General features: G+C 41.0%; 1 protein-coding gene across 3 annotated transcripts in view; it reads right to left on the bottom strand.

Moving 5' to 3' along the window:
- The window catches only part of LOC133117064 (glypican-6-like), a 235,340-nt gene that overhangs the window by 25,045 nt on the left and 186,157 nt on the right, over positions 1-24,138 (bottom strand). For 2 of the 3 annotated variants that reach the window (XM_061227158.1, XM_061227161.1), the window contains exons 5-7: positions 19,414-19,544; positions 11,842-11,985; positions 10,606-10,635 (exon numbers count right to left, since the gene is read on the bottom strand). In XM_061227158.1, the coding sequence (XP_061083142.1) occupies positions 10,606-10,635; positions 11,842-11,985; positions 19,414-19,544 (305 nt within the window). The remainder of the gene's footprint in view (positions 1-10,605; positions 10,636-11,841; positions 11,986-19,413; positions 19,545-24,138) is intronic. The other variant, XM_061227159.1, reaches the window with a different exon arrangement.

Raw genomic sequence — 24,138 nt, forward strand, 5'->3', positions numbered from 1 at the left:
CAGTAAGCACGGTTACCAAGATTGCTATGCACGACGGCCTCTTGGCGCTCGGTGGACGAGTGAATGGGTGAGGGGAGAGAAAAGACACAGGTGCCTCCTTATTTGCCTCTTTATATCACTGGAAAATGTTAGCAAGAGGGCTCTCAGATCCCAATTTCTCCTGTGATATCTCAGCTCGAAGTTAATTCTACAAGCCACTGCTGAATCTTCCCATGGGCTACACCGAACAGCTTCAACACATTACTTCTTACAGATTCAGGAGAGAATCTCTTCATTGATGGATGGTTCAGAGTTTTTGGCCATGATGCTGCGGATTTAGTGCTGGTTGGCTCATTTGTAACAGAGTAAGTACTGGAGAGGAAGAAATTTATCAAGGTAATGAGATAAAGTGAGAGGGGTGAGGGACATGTTCCAAAGGGAAGAGAAGTTTGAAAGGGCAAAATTAAAATATGCGGCTGTTTGTTGGAATTCAACTGGACTGAATGTTGGAATGCGATTTTGATAAAAGAAACTACATTTTTGGACATTCAAGTTATGAATATTTTTTTTTGTGAAATTCACTCGAACAGTCCTAGGCACTAGCATGAAATGCACTTTGTAACATCATTTGGCCTGTTCGTGCCAAATGTTTCTTACTTGGATCCGCTTTTAATGTGCAACACATTTGTGTAAACAACAAATACAATTCAATTCAAATGGGATGTTGGAACATTCCAGATGCACTTCAAACCTTTTGTCTTCTGGATAGATATCCAGCTCCATGGCCATTATGTTGCATTTCAATTGATAGTTCAGTGAGGGCAGGGCCACTCTTAATAAATACATACGGAGTGCACTTCAGTTAGATTTTTGACAATGGAATGAGTCAATCTGTTTCGGTGAGCATGAAACACAAGAAGAAAGGCAAGGTCGACAAGATTAAAAAAGCCTGGGGCACAGACCCAGTGACTAAAGTCTGCGGTCCTTCTTATAATTATTACCATATTATTGTAATCAACAAAACACCAATGTCACATTGACTTTATAGAAGCCTATCATTTGTCATCAGAACAAAACCGAAGCTTGAAATTGCAGCAGTATCTTGAATGTGATCATGAATGTAATGAAGGCCTTTTTCAATAAGTCGTCGTTAATTGTAGCTTATAACTGAATGCAAGTGTTACATTTTTCATTGATGAAAAAAGTAATGGCAGCGTTTATTTGTAAGCAAAAGTTCAGGATAAGAGCGGACTGAATCAGGCGGAAGTCAATGTACCTGCAATTTCATGCGACATTGAGTATAGACTGTGCTAGAGTGAGACTGAATTACGACTAGAGTGGTGTATCAATGCCGTTGCCAAGGATAGGCCTTTTTTCATTGACCATTTCATCAAAAACAAATCATCCAAACCGGGCCGACGTCAACAAACCAGGTGAAGAGACACCCTAACTGCACCCTGCAGATAAAACCGGGGGTCTCAGTATTGACCAGACTGATGAGAAACTCCCTCAGAACTGGATAAGACAAGGTCTATGCTGCTCAAGCCAATGTCTCACAATGCTATAAGCACAATCGATTCCATCAATCAGTGGGTCTTGCCCACCTACAACCCAAGAAGTTCAACTTTGAGAGTGGTCAGAGCTAATACAAAAAACGAAGTAAGTTCACTGCAGAGGGTTGTTTTTCGTTCTAAAAAATGAAATTTGAAGAAGAGAGGCTAGTAGGGGGAAGAAAAAGAATGCCAATGTGGATGCTGGGCTCCCCTGGTGAGAATTTAAAGGGGAACAGAGAGAGAAAGTCATGGTACAAAGGCAGGGGATAAAAGTGCGTCACTGACTCTGTTGACAAGGATCAATGGATGCATTTGCTTTGCGCAGGACGTGCTGCCCCACTCCCATCCCCTAAATGACAACCTGCGTGGGGAGACTCAATGAGTTTTTGCACATGGTGAGCACGGGAGAGATGGGCTAGTGCAACTGCACGGTCTCTCCAAGGGGGAGCACAACTGCGCTGTCTCTCCAAGGGCAAGCGCAACTGTGCCATCTCAGGTCATTAGCGCAACTGCACTGTCTATCCAAGGGTGAGCACAACTGCGCTGTCTCTCCCAGGGTGAACACAATGATAACGGCTCACAGTCCAGCCAACACCATGAGCTCCAAATGAGCTTCTGCCCAATGAATTCATCAAGCCAATCGAATTCATGGAGATGATTGTAAAAAATGGTACAGAAATTAAACTGCCTGCACACGAGGGGATTGGGGACAGCTGCCGGGTGTGCTCTACTGAGAATAAACTAAAAGAAGTGAGCGAAAGGCATCCTAACAACAGAAAAACCCTGCAGGTTTCTTTGGTAAAAATGCTATTATTACCCTGTTCGAAATTCATCACGAATCCCCAGTCTTCTTTTCCTACAGATTGCCATCCTCTGAGTAGATCAGGCTCTCTCAGCGCACTGCCTTTTATTCTCCAGTTGAAGTTAGTGAAATATTTAGATAATAACCAAAAGGAAAGCTTCTTCTAATTGAGTTGTGTATGTGAATTAGTAGCCTCATTATATAAAAAAATATCTGTTGCATGACTAATTATTCCATTACAACTCATCAGTGGCCTCTTTTGCTTCCTTCAACATTGCATTGTTTCAGGGATAATTGACCCATTAGAGGCTTTATGCTCATGGATGAGGCTTTTCTCTCTGAAATCGGTGGCCTTTTGAAAGTAATGGATCCAAATGACAGGGTCTCTGACACTTACACAACTGACAGCTACACGTAGTTCCAAAGCTTTTAAGCAATAGCGATGTTAAAAGGATCCTTTAAAAATACAATACATTCATACCACTGCAGTCGTACTGTTTGCAATGATAAGGATATGGTCATTCTAAGCAAGGCCAGCTTCAGACAGGGGCAGTTCTACAATACTTTGCGTACCCTGACCAGAGATATCACTAACTCCACATGCAAGATTCACTGTGTTCCTGTCAGACATTTTGTCACAGTTGAGTTGCCAAACATTTTTTCAATGTTTCATTGATATTTTCATTTTCTGATTTCTAATTCTTTGTCCCAAGATTCCTATTTGCCCGCAGCTACACAGGAGCAAACTGACCTTAATTCTGCCGCCAAAGCAATCAGCTACATCGTTCTACATACTATAGATGCTAGATGCTTGACATTGGACAACCACATATATAGGCGTATTTCCCAGCAATCTTTGCATATCAGAAAATAAGACAATACTAGGCTTACTGTCAAAGAATGTACCACAAAAATGTTTATTCATAATGTCTGCATACGCTTGACATGCTGAGAGGCTGTTATAAAAAATGAGTAACCCCTGAAGCTGATATGTTTGTTGAACTGACAGTTTATAAAGTGCACACGCAAGTTATTAGCATTAACATATTCTTGCTCTATATGCATTTGGCTGTGGAGAATCTGTGCAGGATCATAATCTATTGGCAGGGCTCACTGTGATGTTCATTCTCTGATAGGATGGGAAAGATGGAGGCTCGGGGGGGAGGGACCAACCCCGCCTACCCCTGTATGATGACAACCTCACTGCTGAGCATGGGAATGAGACAGTGAGTTTAAATTGTGCATTTGTTTTACTCAGACCCGTCAGTTTCTCTGCAGCTGTAGCCTGAGAGCAGGGGGCTGGAGGTGGGGGGCGGGGGAGAGTGGTCAAAGCACTGCAGCAGGACTCCATATCAGAATACTGACATCCATTAGCATGCAACTTGAAACAACAGACACAATGTTACAGGGGTTTAAAACCTCATCTCATGTACACAAGGTGCTTACAACCACTGGATTTTTTTTAATGGTCTGAGACATGGGTAAATTGACTCAAGGCCTTCCTTCTACTGGTACTGTGTCTCTCTTCCAGCACTTCCGAATGGATTTGGTAGGGTTAAATGGGTAAAAGAGCTGCCTCCACCCCATAAATTGCCAATAATGAAAACTAAATGGAGGCTTGACAATGATAAATTGGCACAAATGAAACAGAACTGTACCTGGAGCTGGATAACCCGAGGTCATTAACCCTACTTCTGGTCTGTGGCTTCCTTATAACGTAAATTAATAACAGAGAAAAATAAAACAGCAAAACAATCAATACCACATGTTCATACGAATGCATTATTAACCTCTAGACTACAAATAATGATGATTAAGCACACTGATTATCCAACACAACTGTTACACGCTCCAGCGCCTGAGATCCATGCAGCTGCCGTGTCTGTTCTCCGGAGCTCATCTCGTACACAGGAGATTATCACAGACGGGTCCCTCTTACACTGAGCTCCCAGTTCTCTCCCGGCTTTCCAGAGGGACACAAGCTCATCCCTGTGAAGAATTTCATCTGAAATTTACCAAACACTTAGAATAATAAATTTCAGAGGCGAGTCTGTATCTAAATTCATAGAAGAATGACTATTGTAGACGGACTAATGCCTTCATTAATTGGAGGCTGCCCTTATTGAAGGCAGTGAAGTGCTAGATTGCAGGCAGATGAGTGGATACATGGCCTGGCTGCCCGGGGCTCAAGTCTGTTTACAGGGAATATTCCCAAATTTGTAACAGGAACAGGAGGGAGACACATGCAAAAATATTTGCATTTATTTCACGTTTAAAAAATGCTGTACAGTAGGTTTCAGAATGAGAAATATACTGAAGCTATATACCAAAGCTCCCATAAGTCACTGCAAAACATTGGAGCTCCCATGAAGTGAAGAAAAAGTGCAATGGGCCCATATGCATATTTAACCAGACAGGCAAGCATGTCTTCAGTTAACCAAAGCTTGTGAATCCCTGTAAGTCAGTGCATTGGAGCTCCCATTGAAGTGAACGGGGAATAGCAATAACAATAGACTTTAAGGCAAAATAAAACTTCCCTGACAGTATTTTGAAACGGATTTAACAATCATTATGTTTTGTATGAAAAGCAGCAATACGTAATTATTTTATTTTTAATTTTAACTATTTTCCCAAAATGTCTGGTCCTAAATAACCATCGTTTCACAAACTCCTACACATAGTGAAACTTATGACTAAAGAAATCTGGTGAGGTTTTCTTTGGTTGATAAATCACTTCCTAGGATTCATCACCTGGCCCCGCCTATCCTCTTCATTTCCCATGTTCACTCAATGAATGGGCCACACCCTTAGCTTTACGTACTTTATTATGAAATAAGATTCACCGTCCGGTTTCTGCACCAGGAGCCGCATGGAATATGTGGTTGCCACTGCACTATGTGAGATGCCATGCCTGTGAGGAAACCGTAGGGTCCGGCTCCCTCATTCCCACACATATTAATAAGTCAGGGCTGGGTAGCACACTCAGTGGAGTGGCTGGAAATTAATAACTGCATACCATGAGACTTTTATTCTATTCCCAAATATTCCCATATCGGTCTTCTCAAACTTGATGACCTAGAAAGCATTACAATCACATTCTACTTAATTGCACCTAAACCGCTTCGAACTGGAATTTAGCAGCATTAAAAATGACCACACAGCCACATACACATTTGAATCCAAGGTAATTGCACATGTATGGGTTTGAGTAGCAGATTTCAGAGAGATGAAGGTAGGAGACAGCAGAACTGGCTCAGTGCAGAACATGATATTAACTAAGCCTGAGAATCTCAGAAGGGAAGATTAGTCTCGCTTCACAGTGAAGGGGGAACACACATTTTGCGTCTACTCTGCTTCAAAGTTATACATTCAGAGAAAATGACTTCTTCCACAGACAAAGGAAGGCATTTCACCTGTGGAAACACAGACATCACACACAACTATGTTCAACTGATGAGTTTGATAAAAAACAGTATTTTGATAAAAATCAAGCAATCATGTTTGAATTTTTGCAAACAGGCGCACACTTGCACATATGTACAGATGCACACACTCCTTCAAAGAGCATCTATGGTTACCACATAGCATAGTTTTTCTGTCTAAAAGAAGCAGATGTGCTCCCTAAGAAGACAACACCTCACACCCCCTGGCCCACTTGTGAATTAGGGGTGAGCAACCTGCTTTATCGAATGTGCCACTTGTCACTCCAATTATTAAAACCCCGCGCATCACGCACACTGAAAATAAATTAAGCAGATTGTGTTGGAACAGAAGAGAAAGGTGAAGAGCTAGAGGTAACATAACATCATCATCTTACATGAAAGGCAAATTAAGCAAAGGCACCAAGGAGAAGGAGTGCAAATAGATTGCACATCTTTACTATGCAAGACGAGCAGGGAACTGAGAAACAGGCAGGTGGATCAAATACTACAGAAGCTGACTGTCGAAGGTGAGTACAGTTTCATAAAGGGGATTAGAGAAGGAAAACAAACCCTCTAGAGCCGTTGCCAACACCCTCACAGTACCGCTGAGGGACAGTGGCGAATCAGAGCTGCCATTTGACGGGTGACCCAAAAAAACCTGAAGCCCTAAAGCCCTGAAGGCAAAGACCTCTGCCCAAATGTGTCTGTTTCAGAAAGGCCAAAGGGGTAGATTCAATCTAACTCACTTAAGGTGTATGAAATGCAATCAAACCAGATTTATAATCCGGCATCGTACCTCCATAAAGTCACCTTATGCCATAATGGCACAGGAAGTAAGAAGGCCTAGCAAATGAAAATGAGTTTTCACGACTCAGTGGGTAGCACCTCATTGGTCATTTTGTTGCAAATGTTTAGCAAATTATGTTTTTTCATGCTTACATCTTGGTAGAGCAGCATAAGATATCAAAATGTATTCTGTTACACAAGTTAAATTAACACAATGTGTCTTTTGCCCACACCCATGTCTTGAGATTAAAAAGTAAAGTTAAAATGGGAAAGCAAATGTTATAATTATACACTCTCAAAGGAGATGTGTTAAAAATGACACATTATGAATAGAAAAGGTGCTTCAGAAGGTAGCCATGCAATGTGCAGGAAAGGAACAGGAAAGTAGTCCCTGAGGAATGCAAGGCCACTGGCAACATGTACGCCACGTACTTTCTATGTGAAGCGACTAAGTAATAAACAAAAATCTATCCTGCAGTTTCCTCATTTACATCTACAAGCGCAACAAAAGCAAATAAGATTTAACACATACATTATATGTTAATGTATGTGTTAATTTAATAGATAGTTAGCCAGCGACGGAATACATTACTGCAGCCGTGAATTGTCCGGTCTGTGCGGTCCAGTGGGCCCATTTCTTTTTCTGACACAGAATTGTGTTAGACGTCTAGCACTTGTGATTGAAATAAATATTCTGCAGGGGAAATGACCTTGGCGAAAATCTATTTTGGCAAGTACGCTGAAAACGGGAGCGCTGGTGTGAAATCAGCATTCACAGAGTACACGTCCATGTCACACCATACGGTCGCTTTTAACCAAGCGCTTCCATCTGTAACAGAGCAAAAACGCGGGGACATCCTTCAAAAGAGATAGCAAAACTCACTTTCATCTATGCCAAATAATAACCTCATTTACACAACAACCTCCACATACTACTCTTGCATTTCATTGTTCTTTCAATAAAACTGCTTCTTATAAGTTCCAGAGGAATATAATATTCTGTAAGTCAGGAAGCAATACATTTGGTACCGGCTATTGGGAACGCAGCATGTGAAATGTATGGTGCTGTAAAATTAGAGCCCTGCAGTAGAAGCCTAGTCTTGTGTGTGTAATCCATAAAATGAAATATGGCAAAGGATATCCAGAACAGAAATCTACAGAAAAAATAGCTACAAACGTATATACCATATATAGCAAGTAATAAAACAAGTGAATGTTTTCTCATGTGGAAAACCTAATATTGCACACTACAAGTAGCCAAAGAAGAATTAATTGAAATAAGCAATGAAATAAGCCTTTCACTTCTTGACTAGGATAATTACTGCCAAATGACATAGTGGGCCATGTTACATAAAGTACAACCTGAAATAAATTAAAATGTCTTTCCTTTTCCTTCATTCTGATGTGAATCCCATGTATTCATTATCATCATAGCTGTGACATACATTACATTGAAACTATAGTAGAAATGTGAGAAGACATGCATTGTCTTCAAAGAACCTGGGAATCAAAAATATGTTTTTCAAGATACAATCTGAGTGGCAGTTTTCTTTTGTTCGAAAAAAAGTCCAAGATATAGAGTCTTTGAGATTCTATGACTTTCTTCCACAAAACAAGTTTGAACTATAAAAAGTGCAGTCACTGAATATAAACGTTCTTGACATCCAACATCTCGCTTGTGGCTGAGACCTCTCTGCTAAGATGTTCTCCAAAGGAACGCACAGCTGAAAAGCTCATACATTATCACCTCAAACTTTTTGTGACTCATCTTCAACGAACGTGTTTTGTTTTTTTTGGATAGTCCCTTGGTTAACTAATGCAGCCCTTGAGGAGACTTGACTCCATTAGCTGTAACCATGCAGGCCACTGGTGCTCCTGGATGGTAATACGGTCAGAGTCTCCTGAGCTCCTGAGGGAAGCTCAGACAGCCGGTACTACAGCACTGCACACTGCTGGCTCTGCTCGTTGCCTCATGAAATAAATCACTCCAAGTTAAAAAAGGAAAAAAATGAAAGGGAACTATAGGTGCCCAGTGACTGCTGTATAAATAACATTCTGACGGGATGAAATATTCGTTAAATTAATACAAATGTCTAGGGCAAGGTAATTAAGTTGCAGCAACCCAAAAGGCAGGAGCCTTTCCCCTGTTGCTTACCAGCAGTGGTTATTTCACGGAGAATTATTGCTATTTTAATTAGGAAGTTGCAAAGATTCATGGGAAGGTGAGAATTAGGCTATTCTCAGTGATATGAAGTGTGGCTGGCTGTTAAAACATTTGTCTTTTAAACAGCGGCTTTAAAGATGAAAGAGAAATATAGGCAGAGTAGACTAAGCTTAACCAATCAGGTGTCCCTCTGTCTTGTCCTTCCCTTGATGTGGAAGGTCAGCTGGGGTGCCACAGAACCTGCGGCCTGGTGTGAACGGGAATTAACACAGAATTTGGTGGCAAAGCAGGTACCAGTGGCTTGACCACTACCTAGACATCAACTAGTCTACAGTATAATCCAGTACCAATCCAATGCAGTTGCATTAAAATATACAAATTGAGATAAATTTGGATGAACTGATTCAAATGACTGCTCAGCCTGTGTTTGGGAAAAAAACAACAGTATTTAACAGCACCTTGCTGCTGGACAACTGTAGAGGGTAAAGAACCATACAATGCTAAAATGCAATCAACATCACATTCCATAATTGCAATGCCTTGAAGAGTAGGACGCACTGGATATTTTTATATGCAACAGCTCATTCGGGGGAGGTAAAAAAAAAAAACCGATTGATATTAAAACGGTTTAGGAATTTGTAGTATGTTTCAATATAATAGCCAATAGAAGAAGCCATGCAATGCCAGCCCTGGAAAAGTGAGCACAGGGTTGTATATCTAACTGCACAGTCTCCCGCAGCGCTGTAACTGAGACAGATGTCCTGTAGCTTCATGTCCTTCACCTGCACCCCTGTCAGGGGCATGAAGGCAGAGTTGTTTATCCTTCACTTTCCTTTTCATGTCAGCCTCCTCCTTAATTTGTACGTTTTTTCCCCCGCTGACACTTCATCTTACGTGTTATTTGTATCCACATCTTTTCTTTTGTTATGACTCCAAGATTTGTAGTTGCTGGTCATTAAGTTTGTTTGAATGTTTTAAAGCCTTTTAATGAAGCTCTTTCCTCTTATTGTTAACATTCCACCTCATTGCGAATGCTAATCACTTCAGCATTAGCTTAATTTAAATTGGGCATAACAGCCAACCTCATGAACAACACTGTGTGCCCATGAGAGAACATTCTCGATCAATATACAAATGGCTCGTGTGACCAGTGGATTGATTCCCTCATGCTACATCATTTTCAATCGTGTGAATCCACTACGTATCAGTTCCCCAGCCTGAAAAATAGAAAAATAAAAACTGAAAGGCACAGTTGCTTTTAAGGGGGTCTGCAAATCAGAACAATTAACAGACTGTGTACAAAACTGTTTTAGGGCATGTATGCCATACTCTGTGTTGCCATGCATGAGAAAATGTTCTATCTAGATTTTGACCTGTTAGGGCAGAGCTCAATCCGTGCTCTATCCACTCCAGCAGCACTTTCCTATGCAGCTCAGCTGCACTTTAACACCAGCTCCCACCCACCCGCTATTCTGTCCCCCTTCATGCATGTCACGTCCTTCCCCGTAACAAAACACCGAGAAGCACTGGAAGGTTCAGAGAGAGGAATAAAAGTAGGAAAAAATAAATACGGAACAAAGAAAATCTTTTCCTCAAACATAGCACGGCACAAAATCTGGTGGGTGGATGGGTTGGGGGGGGGTTGGGGTGGGGCGGGTTTACATCTCCTTCCTGGTGGCCTTATCTCCCGTAATTCGACCTTTACCGCCGCCTCACAGCGCAGCCTCTGGAGGGAAAGCGCCTGGCAAGCTAAGCCTCACCGAAACGGCGGCGGGGCCAGCTGCCGACTACGCCAGGCAATAAAGCGCCGCAGAGACACAGGGTGAGGGCACAGGGACGGCAGGGGATGCACAAGACAAATGGCACAGGAGGATTAGGAGCGGGAGCAGCAAGGCTTACGCTGTGTTGCATTGTCCTCCAGACAGTCCTCTGGGAAGCAGCATAAAAAAACAGAGAAGAGAGGGGTTTAATAAAAAAAGGTAGCGATCCAACATAAAAAAAACCTTCACTCGATTCTGAAAAAACAACATGATACATAAATAAGAAGGAAACTCTGTATGAAGTCCATTACATTTTCAGTGATAACCTATAATATCAGTTGGGGCTTTTGAAGTACACACTGTCCAAAAACAAACAAACAAAAATTGTCAGGGTTATCTATGGTGACCCAGCTGAGGTGATAAGAGAAAACATGTAAATTTTCTCTATTTCAACAGAGCTATGCAGATATCATGCATGCATACTGCAAAAACAGTATACAGTTTGTCTTTGTTAGGGTTACTCAGCAAAAGTCTTGCCTGAATTTCTTGGATAAGAGTGATTAATACTGTCACATATAATGACACTCAGCATTGCTGCAATACATACGAGTGGGGAAAGCCAGAGATCCCCCCCCTCATGAACTAAAAGGATGAATGGTTGTGTTCCCCACAGAGTGCCTTTTGTTTTTCATTTACAAATCAAAGCAAAGGCGGCTGCAAGCCTCTTTGTGTTCAAGGGTTCAAAAAAGAGAAAAACTAAGGAAAGAAAGTAAAAAAATGTTATCCTAGCTGATTTGTTTGCTGGGCTGTTTGATCCAGCTGTCTCGCTGTGCAGGCAGAACAGAGCAGCAGGAGGACTGGGACACACCATCGACCCAGGCCCAGAAAGTCTGCGCCTCCTACGTGTCAGTGAAGATGGTCAGCAGGTTTGACCGAAAGACGTGAAGTAACTAAGGGAAGGGGCTGGCTATCCTTGCTGAAATAAATTGAGATTGTTTTGACTGTTCACTCCAGTGTAATGGCCCCCAACTCTGATCTTAGAGGTGCACAAGGTCCACTATTAAATCAGCAACTAGTTCAGATCCGAGAAACGAAGTGCAGAGTAACATTGAAAACCAGCATGTCTTGCGGTTCTCCAGGGTCAAGATCTCTGCTTGATTGTAATAAACATGGAATGAAATTAAGCAATTCTTTCTTTTTTCTCATAAAAGCCTGCCCAATTTCTTGACAAAGTATTGAACAAAACAAAAGGGTGGAACGGTGTTTCTGGGATGTGTGTGTATGTGTATGCATGCGTGTTTTTGTGGGTACGTATCTGCGTGCTTGTGTTTGTGTGCATGCACATGTGTGTGTGTGTCTGTGGGCATTCCCTTACCAGTCTGTCCAGGCTGGTGCCAGCTGCAGTGGTGGGGCGCTCCTCTGGGCTGTAAGGTCTGAAGCGGGCGTTGAACACATCCGAAATTCCACGGGCGGACCGGCCCATTCCTGAGGGTTTTGGCTGACCGCACCCTTGGAAAACCTGCCATTACAGAGAGAGAGAGAGAAAAATGTGTCCAACACAGCTGCCTGCAGAATGGGAGGGAGAGCCCTAGAATTAACTGCCCAATCTGTCATCACTGCTCAACTGCAACAGGGCAGACAAACTGTCCAGTCATCATAACACAAGAGCTGGAGCTTAAAGAATTCACCCAAAAATGAAAAAAGCTGTTTTCCCCATCTGCAGATGATAATACAAACACCCAGAGTGTGACATGTGTAAAGCCCTGCTTTATAAGTAAATGCTCCTTAAAGTCGGACAAATGACAATGTATTTGGGAAGATCTCACAATCAATCAGTTCCCTGAAAAAGAACTATAGTAACAGTCAACTGTACTTATTTTTTTCCACTATATACCTAAGGCAATTCGAGGAGGACAGAGGAGTTCATTAGGAAGGATAGCACAGAAACTGGTTATATCAAGTAGAGCAGTTTGGGAAGTCTTGAAAAGAAGAAAGAAAACACTGGTGGACTCCACGATAAACAAAATAAAGTTCAGCCATGGATAAAGATTGCGCTTGATAAGAGACAAATCCAAAGAACTGTGAAGAAAACCCCACAATGGTCAGCAACATCAGAAGCAGTCTCAAGAGAGCAGGTATGAAAATACCCCAAGCCATCGTACACAGAAGACTTCAAGAGAAGAATTGTAGAGTCCACACTGCAAGATGCAAACCTCTCATCAGCAGGATAAATCGAAAGTCCAGATTAGATTTTACCTCATTTTTATACCCTAGGGAAACAGGAAGTGATGGAAGGCCACAATACAGTTCCTTAAGACTAAGATTAACTTAAATAAGTAGAATTTTACTGCAGATTTAACTTTGTTTGTATTTAAAATAATCTTTAAGGGTGCAAATTTTGACACCTACATTTTTCATAAAAAAATAGTATTACTCAATAAAAAGAAAAGAAAAAAATACAGAGATGAGCCAGAAGAGTTATGGAACAAAGTATAGCAGACAGGTGTGAACAAAAAAACATTTTTGGTCGCATCTGTCCAAACTTTATCAAAGTGATGGAAACCAGAAAGTGTGGAGAAAGGAATGAACAGTCCACCCAAAATAGCCCCCTAATCTGTGAAAATGAAGGAGGTAGTGTCAGGCATGTACTGTACGGCTGCTTCTGGAACAGATTCACTTGTCTTTACTGACAATTTAATGGAGGATGGCAACAGTTGGATGAATTCAGTAGTGTACAGTGAAATTTTGTCTAGCTATGTACAAAAAGAGTTTGCCAACGTCATTGGCCGGCTCTTCATCCTGCAGCAAGACAATGGGCCTCATGCAAGACCAGTTTTGTATTCTTATCGTAAATCTCTATGATTTTTTTGGAGTGTGCCATGTCAGATTCAACAAACGCTCTTAACTCCAGAAAACAATAACCACAGAATCTCACCTATACTATAATGACCGTGCATACATGAGAATTGTGAATGACCATATTTGATACCCCAAAAATGCAATATAAGACAAAGGTCCAGAATACTCATTCATAAAAATGGCACTGGTCCAATTAATGGGCAGTACTGTAGATGGCCCAATGGGATCATCCAGAACAAGGGAACTACTGCCATTGAACACAGTCTGAACTTGACTGGGTAGACTTCTTTCAGTGGTTTTGGTAAAACAAAACAAAATGGCGAACTGTTGATAAACCTTCTCTTATTCCCCCTAAACAGTCCCCAAAAATAAGTTTCTGAAAACATTTGAGGTGAGAAATAAGCAATATAGTTGCTGAACCTTGTTTCATATTTGATCTGCAATCTAAATTCTAAATAGGAGAAAATTGCCAAACACCAAGTTCTCTTAAATCGCTTGTAAGTGATTGAGGAGAACCTGGTGCTTGGCAATTTTCTGTTCGTATGAGTGGTTCTTGCATACTTCCAGTGACCCAAAACATACTGCCTACACAACAAAAATGTTGATCAATGGGAGAAAGTGGAAGCTTTTGGACTGCCGAAGTCAGTCACCTGATTTAAATACAATTGAGCATCCATTTCGCTTGCCAAAGAGACAGCATCAAGGAAGGCATTTCCAAAGCAGATACCAAGCCATTGGTGATGTCATTGGGTTCTAGACTTCATATACAGTTAGGTCCAGAATTATTGGCACCCTTGATGAAAATTAGTAAAAAAGACTGTAGAAAACAAATAATGTCTCATTACTCAGATATATTGTAATTTTCCAACATGCGGTAAATATTTTACTTTATTAATGATTCAAAGGAATCGACCAAAATTACACATTTAAAAAATGTATTTCCAAAAAAAACAAAAAGAAACAGGTTTCACAATTACTGGCACCCCTGTTTTTAGTACTTGGTGCAGCCTCCCCTGGCAAGGATAACGGCACTGAGCCTACTTCTATAAATAAGGTTGGAGAACACATTTGGAGGGATCTTGGACCATTCCTCCATGCAGAACCTTTCAAGATCCTTCATATCCTTAGGTTTGCGCTTATGGACTGCCCCCTTCAATTCAGACCACATGTTTTCAATAGGTCCGGAGACTGAGATGGCCAGTGCAAAACATAGATTTTGTTTTCACAGAACCATTTCTGTGTTGATTTTGAAGTGAGAGATCGCCAGGTCTCAGCTTCCTGGCAGAGGCAACCAGGTGTTTGGCTAAAATGTCCTGGTACTTGGTGGAATTCATTATTCCATTGATCTTAACAAGAGCCCCTGGACCACTGGCAGCAAAATAGCCCCAATGATCCACCACCATATTTGACGGTAGGTATGAGGTGCTTTTCCTTGTATGTATCCCTTTTTTGATGCCAAACATGCCATACATGGCCAAAAAAATCTATTTTGGTCTCATCTGACCATAGCAGCCTGTTCCAGTCATAGTTCCAATGACATTTCACAAACTCCAGACGCTTGACTTTGTTGATTGCTCTCAGTAAGGGCTTTCGTCATGAAACCCTTCCAAAGAGCCTACTGGAATGGAGGTGCAGATTTAACTTTGTTTGGTTCTATTTAAAATAATCTTCAAAGGTGCTAGATACCTTGACATGAAATGTGATATTTGTACTTTTGTCACTTTATAATCATATTTTGACTCCAAATCCAAATCCCTTAAGTTTATAGCAAATATAACACACTTCACTCAATCCTTACCATACCTTTGAATGGCACTACAAGGAACTAGGTTCCTTTCCTAGTCAATACAGTTATCTTTTCAATTGTATTTGAAAGATGATGTACACAGCCATTTGCCTTTACATTTCTTCAGGCTCCATTATGTTATTGCAGTGTCTTTATCCATTATATGTATGAGATGCTGATGAACCACTTGATGGCTTCTGTATAACAATAGCAAATAGGAAGATTTTGGGACCACAATGAAAATAAGCATATAATGCAGTTAATCAAATGAGGATTTTTCCTTTAACACCCAGTCTACACAGAACATTGAGAATAACTAACTTAGACAGCTAATCCTTCAGAGGTCAAAACTGTACATTTATGTTCATGGATTCCATTTTGCTCAAGACAACAGGATGTCAACGTTTCAACCTTTAGCTGAATCCAAAAAAGCCTGTATAACAAAACTAGTATTAATAATGAAAAACACCCAATAGAATATACATGTTGATAAATTATTGGTATTTTTATTTGCATTGTATTATTTATTTCAATGGTCTGCTTAGATGCATTGTACCATTAGATCAATGTGAATGGGTGGGGTGTGAGGCAGGGGAACAGCTCAGAAGGTGATGCCAATTGAGTCTTTAATCATTGTCTGTGTCCATTTTACTGGCCTGGTTATTTTTGTGGTGTGAAAACCCCATCCATTTGAACTGGACTGATTAACATATTGTCGCCATTATAATTATTGTTATTGTTCTCAATGCAGGAGCCTAAATTGTGGAATACCTGGAACCTCTTCACATCCAGCTGCCTTCAAATATGGTAAGGGGAGATTTTATGGCCTCAACACCCAGAGCAGTTTTCACTGTCTCAACACACTTGACATATTGACCTCCATTTAAATGTGACAAACTACCAACACAAATACAAAGCTGTATTATGGGCCAAATTGAACATTTATTAGATATATGCTGATTATCTGAAACTGTTTAAAGGAGAAAAATATTAATTATATTTCAGTTACTTTTCAGTTCCACGTTCAGTTGAGGGTCTTGCTTTGCTATTTTGTTTTGCTAAACAAAACAAAACTGAATTTCACATTTTTTTTTCTGTCTCATTAAGTATCTTTGCCATTAGCAAAGATGGAGGATATTTAGATATTTTAAATTCTACTTTAGGATGATTCACTGAGTGCAGCAATCATCACTGTGAAAGTGATGAGACAGAGCTTCATTCACCACCCAACATTTAATAAAAGGGCTCAGAAATACATTTCTACACCCAACATTTATCTATTGTGGAGCACCACAATGGTGTAATTGAAATTCCTCAATCAACTTTCAAAAGAAACATTGACAGCGTGCAAGCAGAAAAAATTATTCACAAGGAGGGGGTGAAGTGGCACATAGTATGGTAACATAGTTTGTGACACTCAACTGACCTCAAAGCCTGCATATTGTTTTACCCCACACACCCTCCTGTAGTCATGCTGACTTGCAGTAACTGATTTCTAAAAGTTTATTACATTGAGAAATGCAATACAGCACAATATGCCAGCCCCACTATAGCTCATGTGGACTGAGCAGGAGGGATCAATCACATGGAATTACTGAATAGGAAAAAATGGTAAAAAAAAAAAAAAAAAAAAAAAGTTTATTTATCATTGGCCTGCAGATGACTGCAGTGGGCCTAATACATTGCATTCTCACTCCAATATAAATATTCTCTCCGCCATTGGTTCAAAAAGAAATACAGACTTTTAGAAAAATTAATTTTTGTTGGCACTCCATTTTTTTCAGTTTGGGGTGCAGCCAGAGGATGTTTTACCGTAGAAACACTGATTTGGAGCATAATATGACCTGCCAGGCACTGTCAGTCATTTTATTTGTGTATTTCAATCCCTACCACTCGATTTCTGACAGTAAACACAGGAAAACAAAAGCCGGGCATTAACAACTCCGTGGGCGTGTGGAACACTACTAACATTCTAATTTCAAGGTTATTGAACTTGCAGAATTGAGGTTTCTGTTTTCCCTGCTTCCTCTTTGTTGTCTTCACCGTCATGAATACAGAAAAGGTATAAGCTGAAACACAATGTTCTAAACCTTTCAAAAAATATATATATTTAAAGAAATAGCGTAATGTTTTGTGAGCCCCGCCAGTCCATGATTGTGTGGATAGGGCCCCGGTGGCGTGGCGAAGTTTGGCTGCCGCTTCTTTGGCCCAGATGATGATGGAGTGGCTGGCCATCTTGCATGGCATTCGTGACAAGAGCCTGTCTTCTCCGGCAGAGCCCACCCATCTCTCACAATGATTACAAAGCAGCAATTCTGCACAGCACCTGCACAAGGTAATTTTCACAGCCTGGCTCCCCTGAACAAAACCATCAATCCAGGTTCACATTAAGGGGTTTGTATACATTGCAGGCATCATCACTTCAGCGTTTTTCTCTCCCTCCCACTCAGTATAAAACAATGGGCTCTCGCAGTGGCCTGAGAGTGGGAACACACACCAAGCTTGCTCCTGGCAGGGCTGTGGGTCTCTAAGTATCTTTACTGCACACCCAGCGCCCTTCAATCAGGGTGTATTAAGAGAAGAATTTGCACCACTTATTCAGATTTCACTTTCCAAGTGATGAATAGCAATATTGATCCGTAAAAGGTGAACACAACAACTTTCTGTTTCAGGAACATTTCTCCAAGCCCTACTGTTTCCAGTACAGTGATCGTCTATTACTGAGACATGAGGAAACTGCAGCCTCAAGGAACACAATGGGGGTCTTTGGTTTGGTTTGGAACTTACAAAGCAATGTAACATTAAATTCAACATCAATAAACTTTTCACGTTGGCAATGAAAACTTTATGTTATGGGCAAGAGTGACTTATGAGTGGGTGCTTTGTTTAATTTTCTTTTTATACAATAAAACAGCGTGGGTGAAACAGTACATTTGAAATTAGATATTGAACATGCAAATGGAATCAAGTTGTGTCAACTGAGCATTGTTTTTCATATGCAAGGATAAACTAATTTATAAAGAAATACATATTTGGTTCTAAGACAATATATTATTGCATTTATATTTAGTCACTGTGTAGGTGCTTTTAACCAGAGTGAGGTTTAAAATGCACACAAAAGGCGAGGGCAGAGTCACTACTGTCACAACAAATGACAGAGGTCACTATAGAAACCTACAGTACATCATCATAATATTAAGGATAGAGTGCTTAAAATACCATAATGGATTTGAGAACATTGTTAAATGGAGTGCAAGTATGTCCACTGGTATTCAACCTGGAATAAATGCTCAGGGACAAAGGAATAGTCCTTTTTGGGAAACTCACTTTTATTACCTATAGTTAGATGATAAGATTCAGACTCATTTCATCACGGGACATATTACAATATTACAATCTACGGGCTGCATGCTAACTGGGCTACTAGCTCAATGAGGGGCTGCAGATGGAAGCATACAGGGATGAAATGGGTATGAATCTTATAGTCTAACTTTGGGTAAGATAGCCAGAAAAGCAAATTTCCCGAAAAGTTATTCCTATTTTTTTAAGGAGTTTGTTTCATGGTTTCAGTTATTAAATTTAAACCCATGTTATTACAAACTGGGAAATACCTTTCACAAGATTCTAACATGTCTCTTGCAGTTGTAAGCATACACACAGCTGTTTAACATTCTCTCTGTTTCTAGAAACACATATCTAACCCTGACCTTTAGTTAAACCCCATGGACAACGTCGGCCCCAAGAATTTTTCACGCCAATGATAAAAATCAGAGGCCTCTTCTGTTTTTCCTTCCAACCGTTCCTGACATTTTGTAGGCCAGAAATCCCACCCCCCAAAACAAAATAAAATAAAGATTGTAAACACAGGAAACACACATTTACATTTACATTTTTGTCTTTTGGCAGATGCTTTTAATCCAAAGCGACTTACAAGTGCATACTAAGCAGAGTTGCTCTGGGCTGAGATTATCTGACCAAAAAGCAAACACTCAATTCACACTCAAAAGTGCGAAAGCAAGGCCATGTATGTTTATTTGCCTGGCAACAACACATTCCGCAGAGGGACAACTCGGACAGCTGTTCTACCGCACACGGAAGGCCAAACGGTCATTCGGCTGTCAGAGAGCCGGACCTAGCCGCTGTGCTCCTGTGATTGATTTCCTGAAAGGCAGGAAGGGGAACAGAACAGGAAATGTGTACAAAGTGTTTAGCCTAATGACAGCAACATGCCCATGCCCTGTGTCACCTTTCAAAGTGTCCTAAACCACAGACAGAACAGAGCGGCTGTGGTAGGTACAATACCTTGGCTGAGACCTGCATGCTGTTGTCCTGCATATTCATGATGGCCTCAGAGATTTTGACATCGATTGGCTCCATGACCGCCTCAATGTTGAAGGGGCCCTCCAGCCGCTCGGCCACCAGCAGCATGGCATCTGCAACGACAGAGACGCTCAGCTCAGAGCTGCACAGGAGGGACTACACACAGACGCACATACACACACATAACAAGAACAGAGACACTCAGCTCAGAGCTGCATGAGAGGGACTACACACAGACGCACATACACACACATAACAAGAACAGAGACACTCAGCTCAGAGCTGCACAGGAGGGACTACACACAGATGCACATACACACACATAACAAAAACAGAGACACTCAGCTCAGAGCTGCATGAGAGGGCCTAAACACAGATGCACATACACATATACAGTACTGTAAATAACAACAACAGAGAGGCTTAGTTCAGAGGTGAACAGGATAGACTACACATATGCAAACATCAATAAATGTACATACACACACAAATAAACACACATGCAAGCATGTGTACCAGTATTTGCACGTGTGAAAATGCACATACTGTTCAAACACACAGAGATAAGCATGTGAGCACATACATATACATATACATACACACACACACACACACACACACACACTTGCACACTTGTGCATGCATGCACACATGGCCGAGATGAATCACCAGGACTAGCACATCAGAAAGGAAGATGAGAAAACAGACAGAGCTCTCCGACTTTCACTCAGGATACATTATGGCACTGATTATCATTTCCACAGCACTGCACCATATCCAGGTTGACTTACAGAGCTTTATGCATCTGATTTTATCCAAAATTCAGTTTACTAGGGCAATTCCATACAAGGTTGTCCTTCAAGGGCAGAGCAGCTGCTGCCCCTCCCCCGTGGGTCTGAACCCACAACCTTGCGGTTACAACCCCATATCCTGCCCAAAACCAGCCGTCCTGCCGTATCCGGACAGGACGTGATTTAGAGCCCCGCAATCGCAAACATTAAACCGCCGGTCCCAGCACAGCAGCCGATAAAAACCCGCCGCAGATCCGTTTGTGAAGGGCGTCAAAGGCTAATCTGTCACACGGCGGAGAAGCAGGGGAGAGGCAGGAGCTCGTGGATGAAATGTGTTCATGTCGACCTCCCTCTTCTTAACACCCCTCCCCTCCTCCACAGGCTGCCCTCTGGGGCCATTATTGAGCAGAGCGGAGGTGAGCCAAAGGCCAGACAGGTATTAACCCGACTGCATCCCTCATTAAGGCAGGATGTTGATTTATGAGGTTGCCACAGTGTTAGAGGAACTGGACTTGAAAGTAGACGGTTGTGAGTTCTGCCACCACCTGGAGGAACTGTTGTGGGACCCTTGAGCCAAGATGTTTAAGTGGAATCACTTATGTGCAGGAAGAAGACATCACCAATAAAGATAATGGCATATCAGCCCAGTAAATAAGAAACACACAAAAAACAAAGAGATATTATCAATGTAGCATTGTCTTACTTTTATGTATTATCTGAAAACTTGAACCTGAAGCCATCTCAAAATCAGAAATTCAGCTGAGCTCTGTAGCTAAGGTGCATGATCCATGTAATGTTTGATTAGATTTAATACAAGCATAGAAGCAAAAAACTACCATATCTCCCTAATGTCCCATTCTGAACTATAAACTGGATTCTAAAAAGAGAATGAAAGCCCGAATGAACAAATGAATGAATGAAAAAATAAAACTCATAAGACATTGACATTCCTTTTAAATTTGTTCTTGACCTTACCATTGTTACAACTTATGAGAATCATCAGCTAATAACACCAGTCCTGATTGGTTATGAGATCTAGAGGCACCCGTGCTCCCTATTATCATATTGCATAGGAAAAGGTGACTCAGACCGTAAAAGATTAAAAAAGCACATTATGATGACTTTATTGAGATTATTTCTGCTCTATATCACAATGCCTTTATAGATCCGTTTTACTGCTTAACAAAATGGCTGCTGCAGCATAGACAAATTACTTGGCAGTGTCAGAAGGACAGAAATTCCACAAGTAGGCAATATGCATTAAGGCAGGGCTGCTACATACATTATCCAATGGTGATTCAAGCAACTTGAAGGAGACCAACAACAAAGGAAATGGTCTTTAAAGTGTGCAGGTTTTACAGCGTCAAATTCAAATCTCGAGTAACGCACTGCTTTTCCACCCATGAATTAGAAAGTTTAAGAGATCAAGAGGATATTTTACTCAAGATGTCAAATACATGATATTGCAGGATACATTACAACAAATTTCTCAATTGAGCAGACAGTGTATAATATGGTATAAAAAACACATACAATCAAAGATAAAAAATACACTACACTCACTGAGCACTATATTTGGCAGACATGTACACCAGCTTGTTAATGCAAATATTTCATTAGCCAATCATGTGGCAGCAATTAATGCATAAAAACATACAGACCTGGTCAAGAGGTTCAGCTGTTTTTCAGGCTAAATGTCAGAATGGGGAAGAAATGTGTCTAAGTGAAATTGACCTTGGAATGATTGTTGGTGCCAGACAGGCTAGTAAGAATATCTCAGAAACTGCTGATCTGTAGAGAAGGGCCAGACTGGTCAACACTGACAGGAAGGTGACAGTAATAACTACACATTACAACAGTGGTATGCAGAAGAGCATCTCTGAACATGCAACACACATCAAACCTCTTAAGAGGATAAGGAACAGCAGCAAGAATAAATAATAAATACCTAATAAAGTGCTCACAGTATATATGAGGATGAAAAACACTCCAGTGTAACTAAAGCATTTATCTTCTGAGCAGACTGGGTGTAGAGGGCTCTGCTCTGGATTGGCTGACATCATACCTCAACCGACAGAAAATACTTAATCACACTCTCCGGCCATACCTCCACCACTTCCACTGTTACACAGGGGGTCCCTCAAGGCTCAGTCCTCAGCCCCCTGCTATTTATCGCCTACATACTCTCCCTTGGACATATCATACAACACTATATAACTGTACTTCCACTGTTACGCCGACAACACCAAGATTTATCTTCGCACAAAACCCATCCGAAATCCACCCCTGACGCACATTGAAACCTGTATATCAGAAATCAAATCCTATAATCACAACCTGTTTCGGTGACCAAGTCTTCTCACGTACTACACCCCGCCTCTGGAACTCCCTTCCTCAATCTGTTAGAGATTCTCCCTCACTCTCCATCTTCAAAACCCATCTTAAAACCTACCTATTCTCTCAGGCATACAATTCTCCCCTCCCTTAGACTTATTGAATCTCTACATCTGCTTTTTTAGCTCTCCTCCACCTGCTGCCTACCACTCTCTCCCCATATGTGTATTTTCCCCCTCTCTGTTATCCTTGGCTCTTCTGTGCATCTCTTTATGCATCTATGTGCTCATTTGTATTTATGTATTAATGTACGCATTGTAAGCGTCTTTGGGTCTTTGAATCAAATGTATTATTATCTCAAAAGCAATCAAGATAGCTTGATATCACAAGAGCTCTATGGTGTTGTATGTGTTGCTGCGGTAACATCACAGCCTGGAAATATCTAAACATCTGTGAGACTTTGCACATCACTAAAGTGAGAACCTCATTGATCACTTACAGAAGTCACACTCCAAGTAAATATAGACGCGCTGGTTTTTAGTTGCCAAACAAAGCTCATAAAACTAAGACATAACAACTTAATCATACAGAGGGCGATGAAAGCACCCACCAGGAGAAAATTAAATGAAATGTGTCAATTGCTTGAGGAAATTGTCATAAAGCCAAGCGAATTGCCTTCTTAAAAAAAAAATGTAACTTTGGAAGGCCCAGCTGAAGGTGAAGTATACATTCCTTAGGCCCCCATGCTGAGACAGTTCATCAACAAAAAGAAACAAGTCGTTTCATTTCCCACAATCCATTTATTCAAAGCCCGATATGCCACAGTCGCACCTCCTCTATGTAAATCAATTATTCAGCTCTAAATTGGACTTTTCCCAATTGGGAGGCAATAAAAAGAATGCTTTTGAAGGAACGGATAGACAGACAGACACGCACACACACACACATCATACAGAGTTTGTGTATCACAAATTATGCACTATCATCACAACTGTAACCTTCTGGATGTGCCAGAAACCCACAGGCTGCACTTCTGTCAGTGCAGATGGTGGGAAAATAAAATACCTACAGACAGGTGTGGAGAGCAAAGCAGTGGTTTGAATGACAATTATCAAGGATTAATTAAAAATGTTGTTCTTTTTGACTGATAATTCATTATTTTGAACCATCAAGATAATAAAATTTTTGAAGACGGTGATAAACCAATGTGGAGATGGGACAAATGTACAATCATCCTACGGCATAATTCCAGTAATTGAGTGGGCCATCATGAGCTCAGGAGATGAGAGCAGTTGTCTGGCAGCTGGAAGGTTGCTGGTTCGATCCCCTGCCATGGGTGGGTCTTAGTGTCCCTGAGCAAGACACCTAACTCTCAATTTACCATTTACAAATGTATCAGCACTATTTACGTCCAGTGCTTGGCTGGGCACTTAAATAACATTAGTTTGCCTGGTGGTGAAATTAACATTTTACATGTGAAAAAGCGTTTCATTTTTTACATGCATGACTTCAAGTTGAAGAATTGCACACTGCACTCAGACTTAATCCAGGCCTTGCTTGTATATTTAAATTTGTTAATTTG

This window comes from Conger conger, chromosome 17, assembly GCF_963514075.1.
Source record: "Conger conger chromosome 17, fConCon1.1, whole genome shotgun sequence".
Classification (NCBI taxonomy): domain Eukaryota; kingdom Metazoa; phylum Chordata; class Actinopteri; order Anguilliformes; family Congridae; genus Conger; species Conger conger.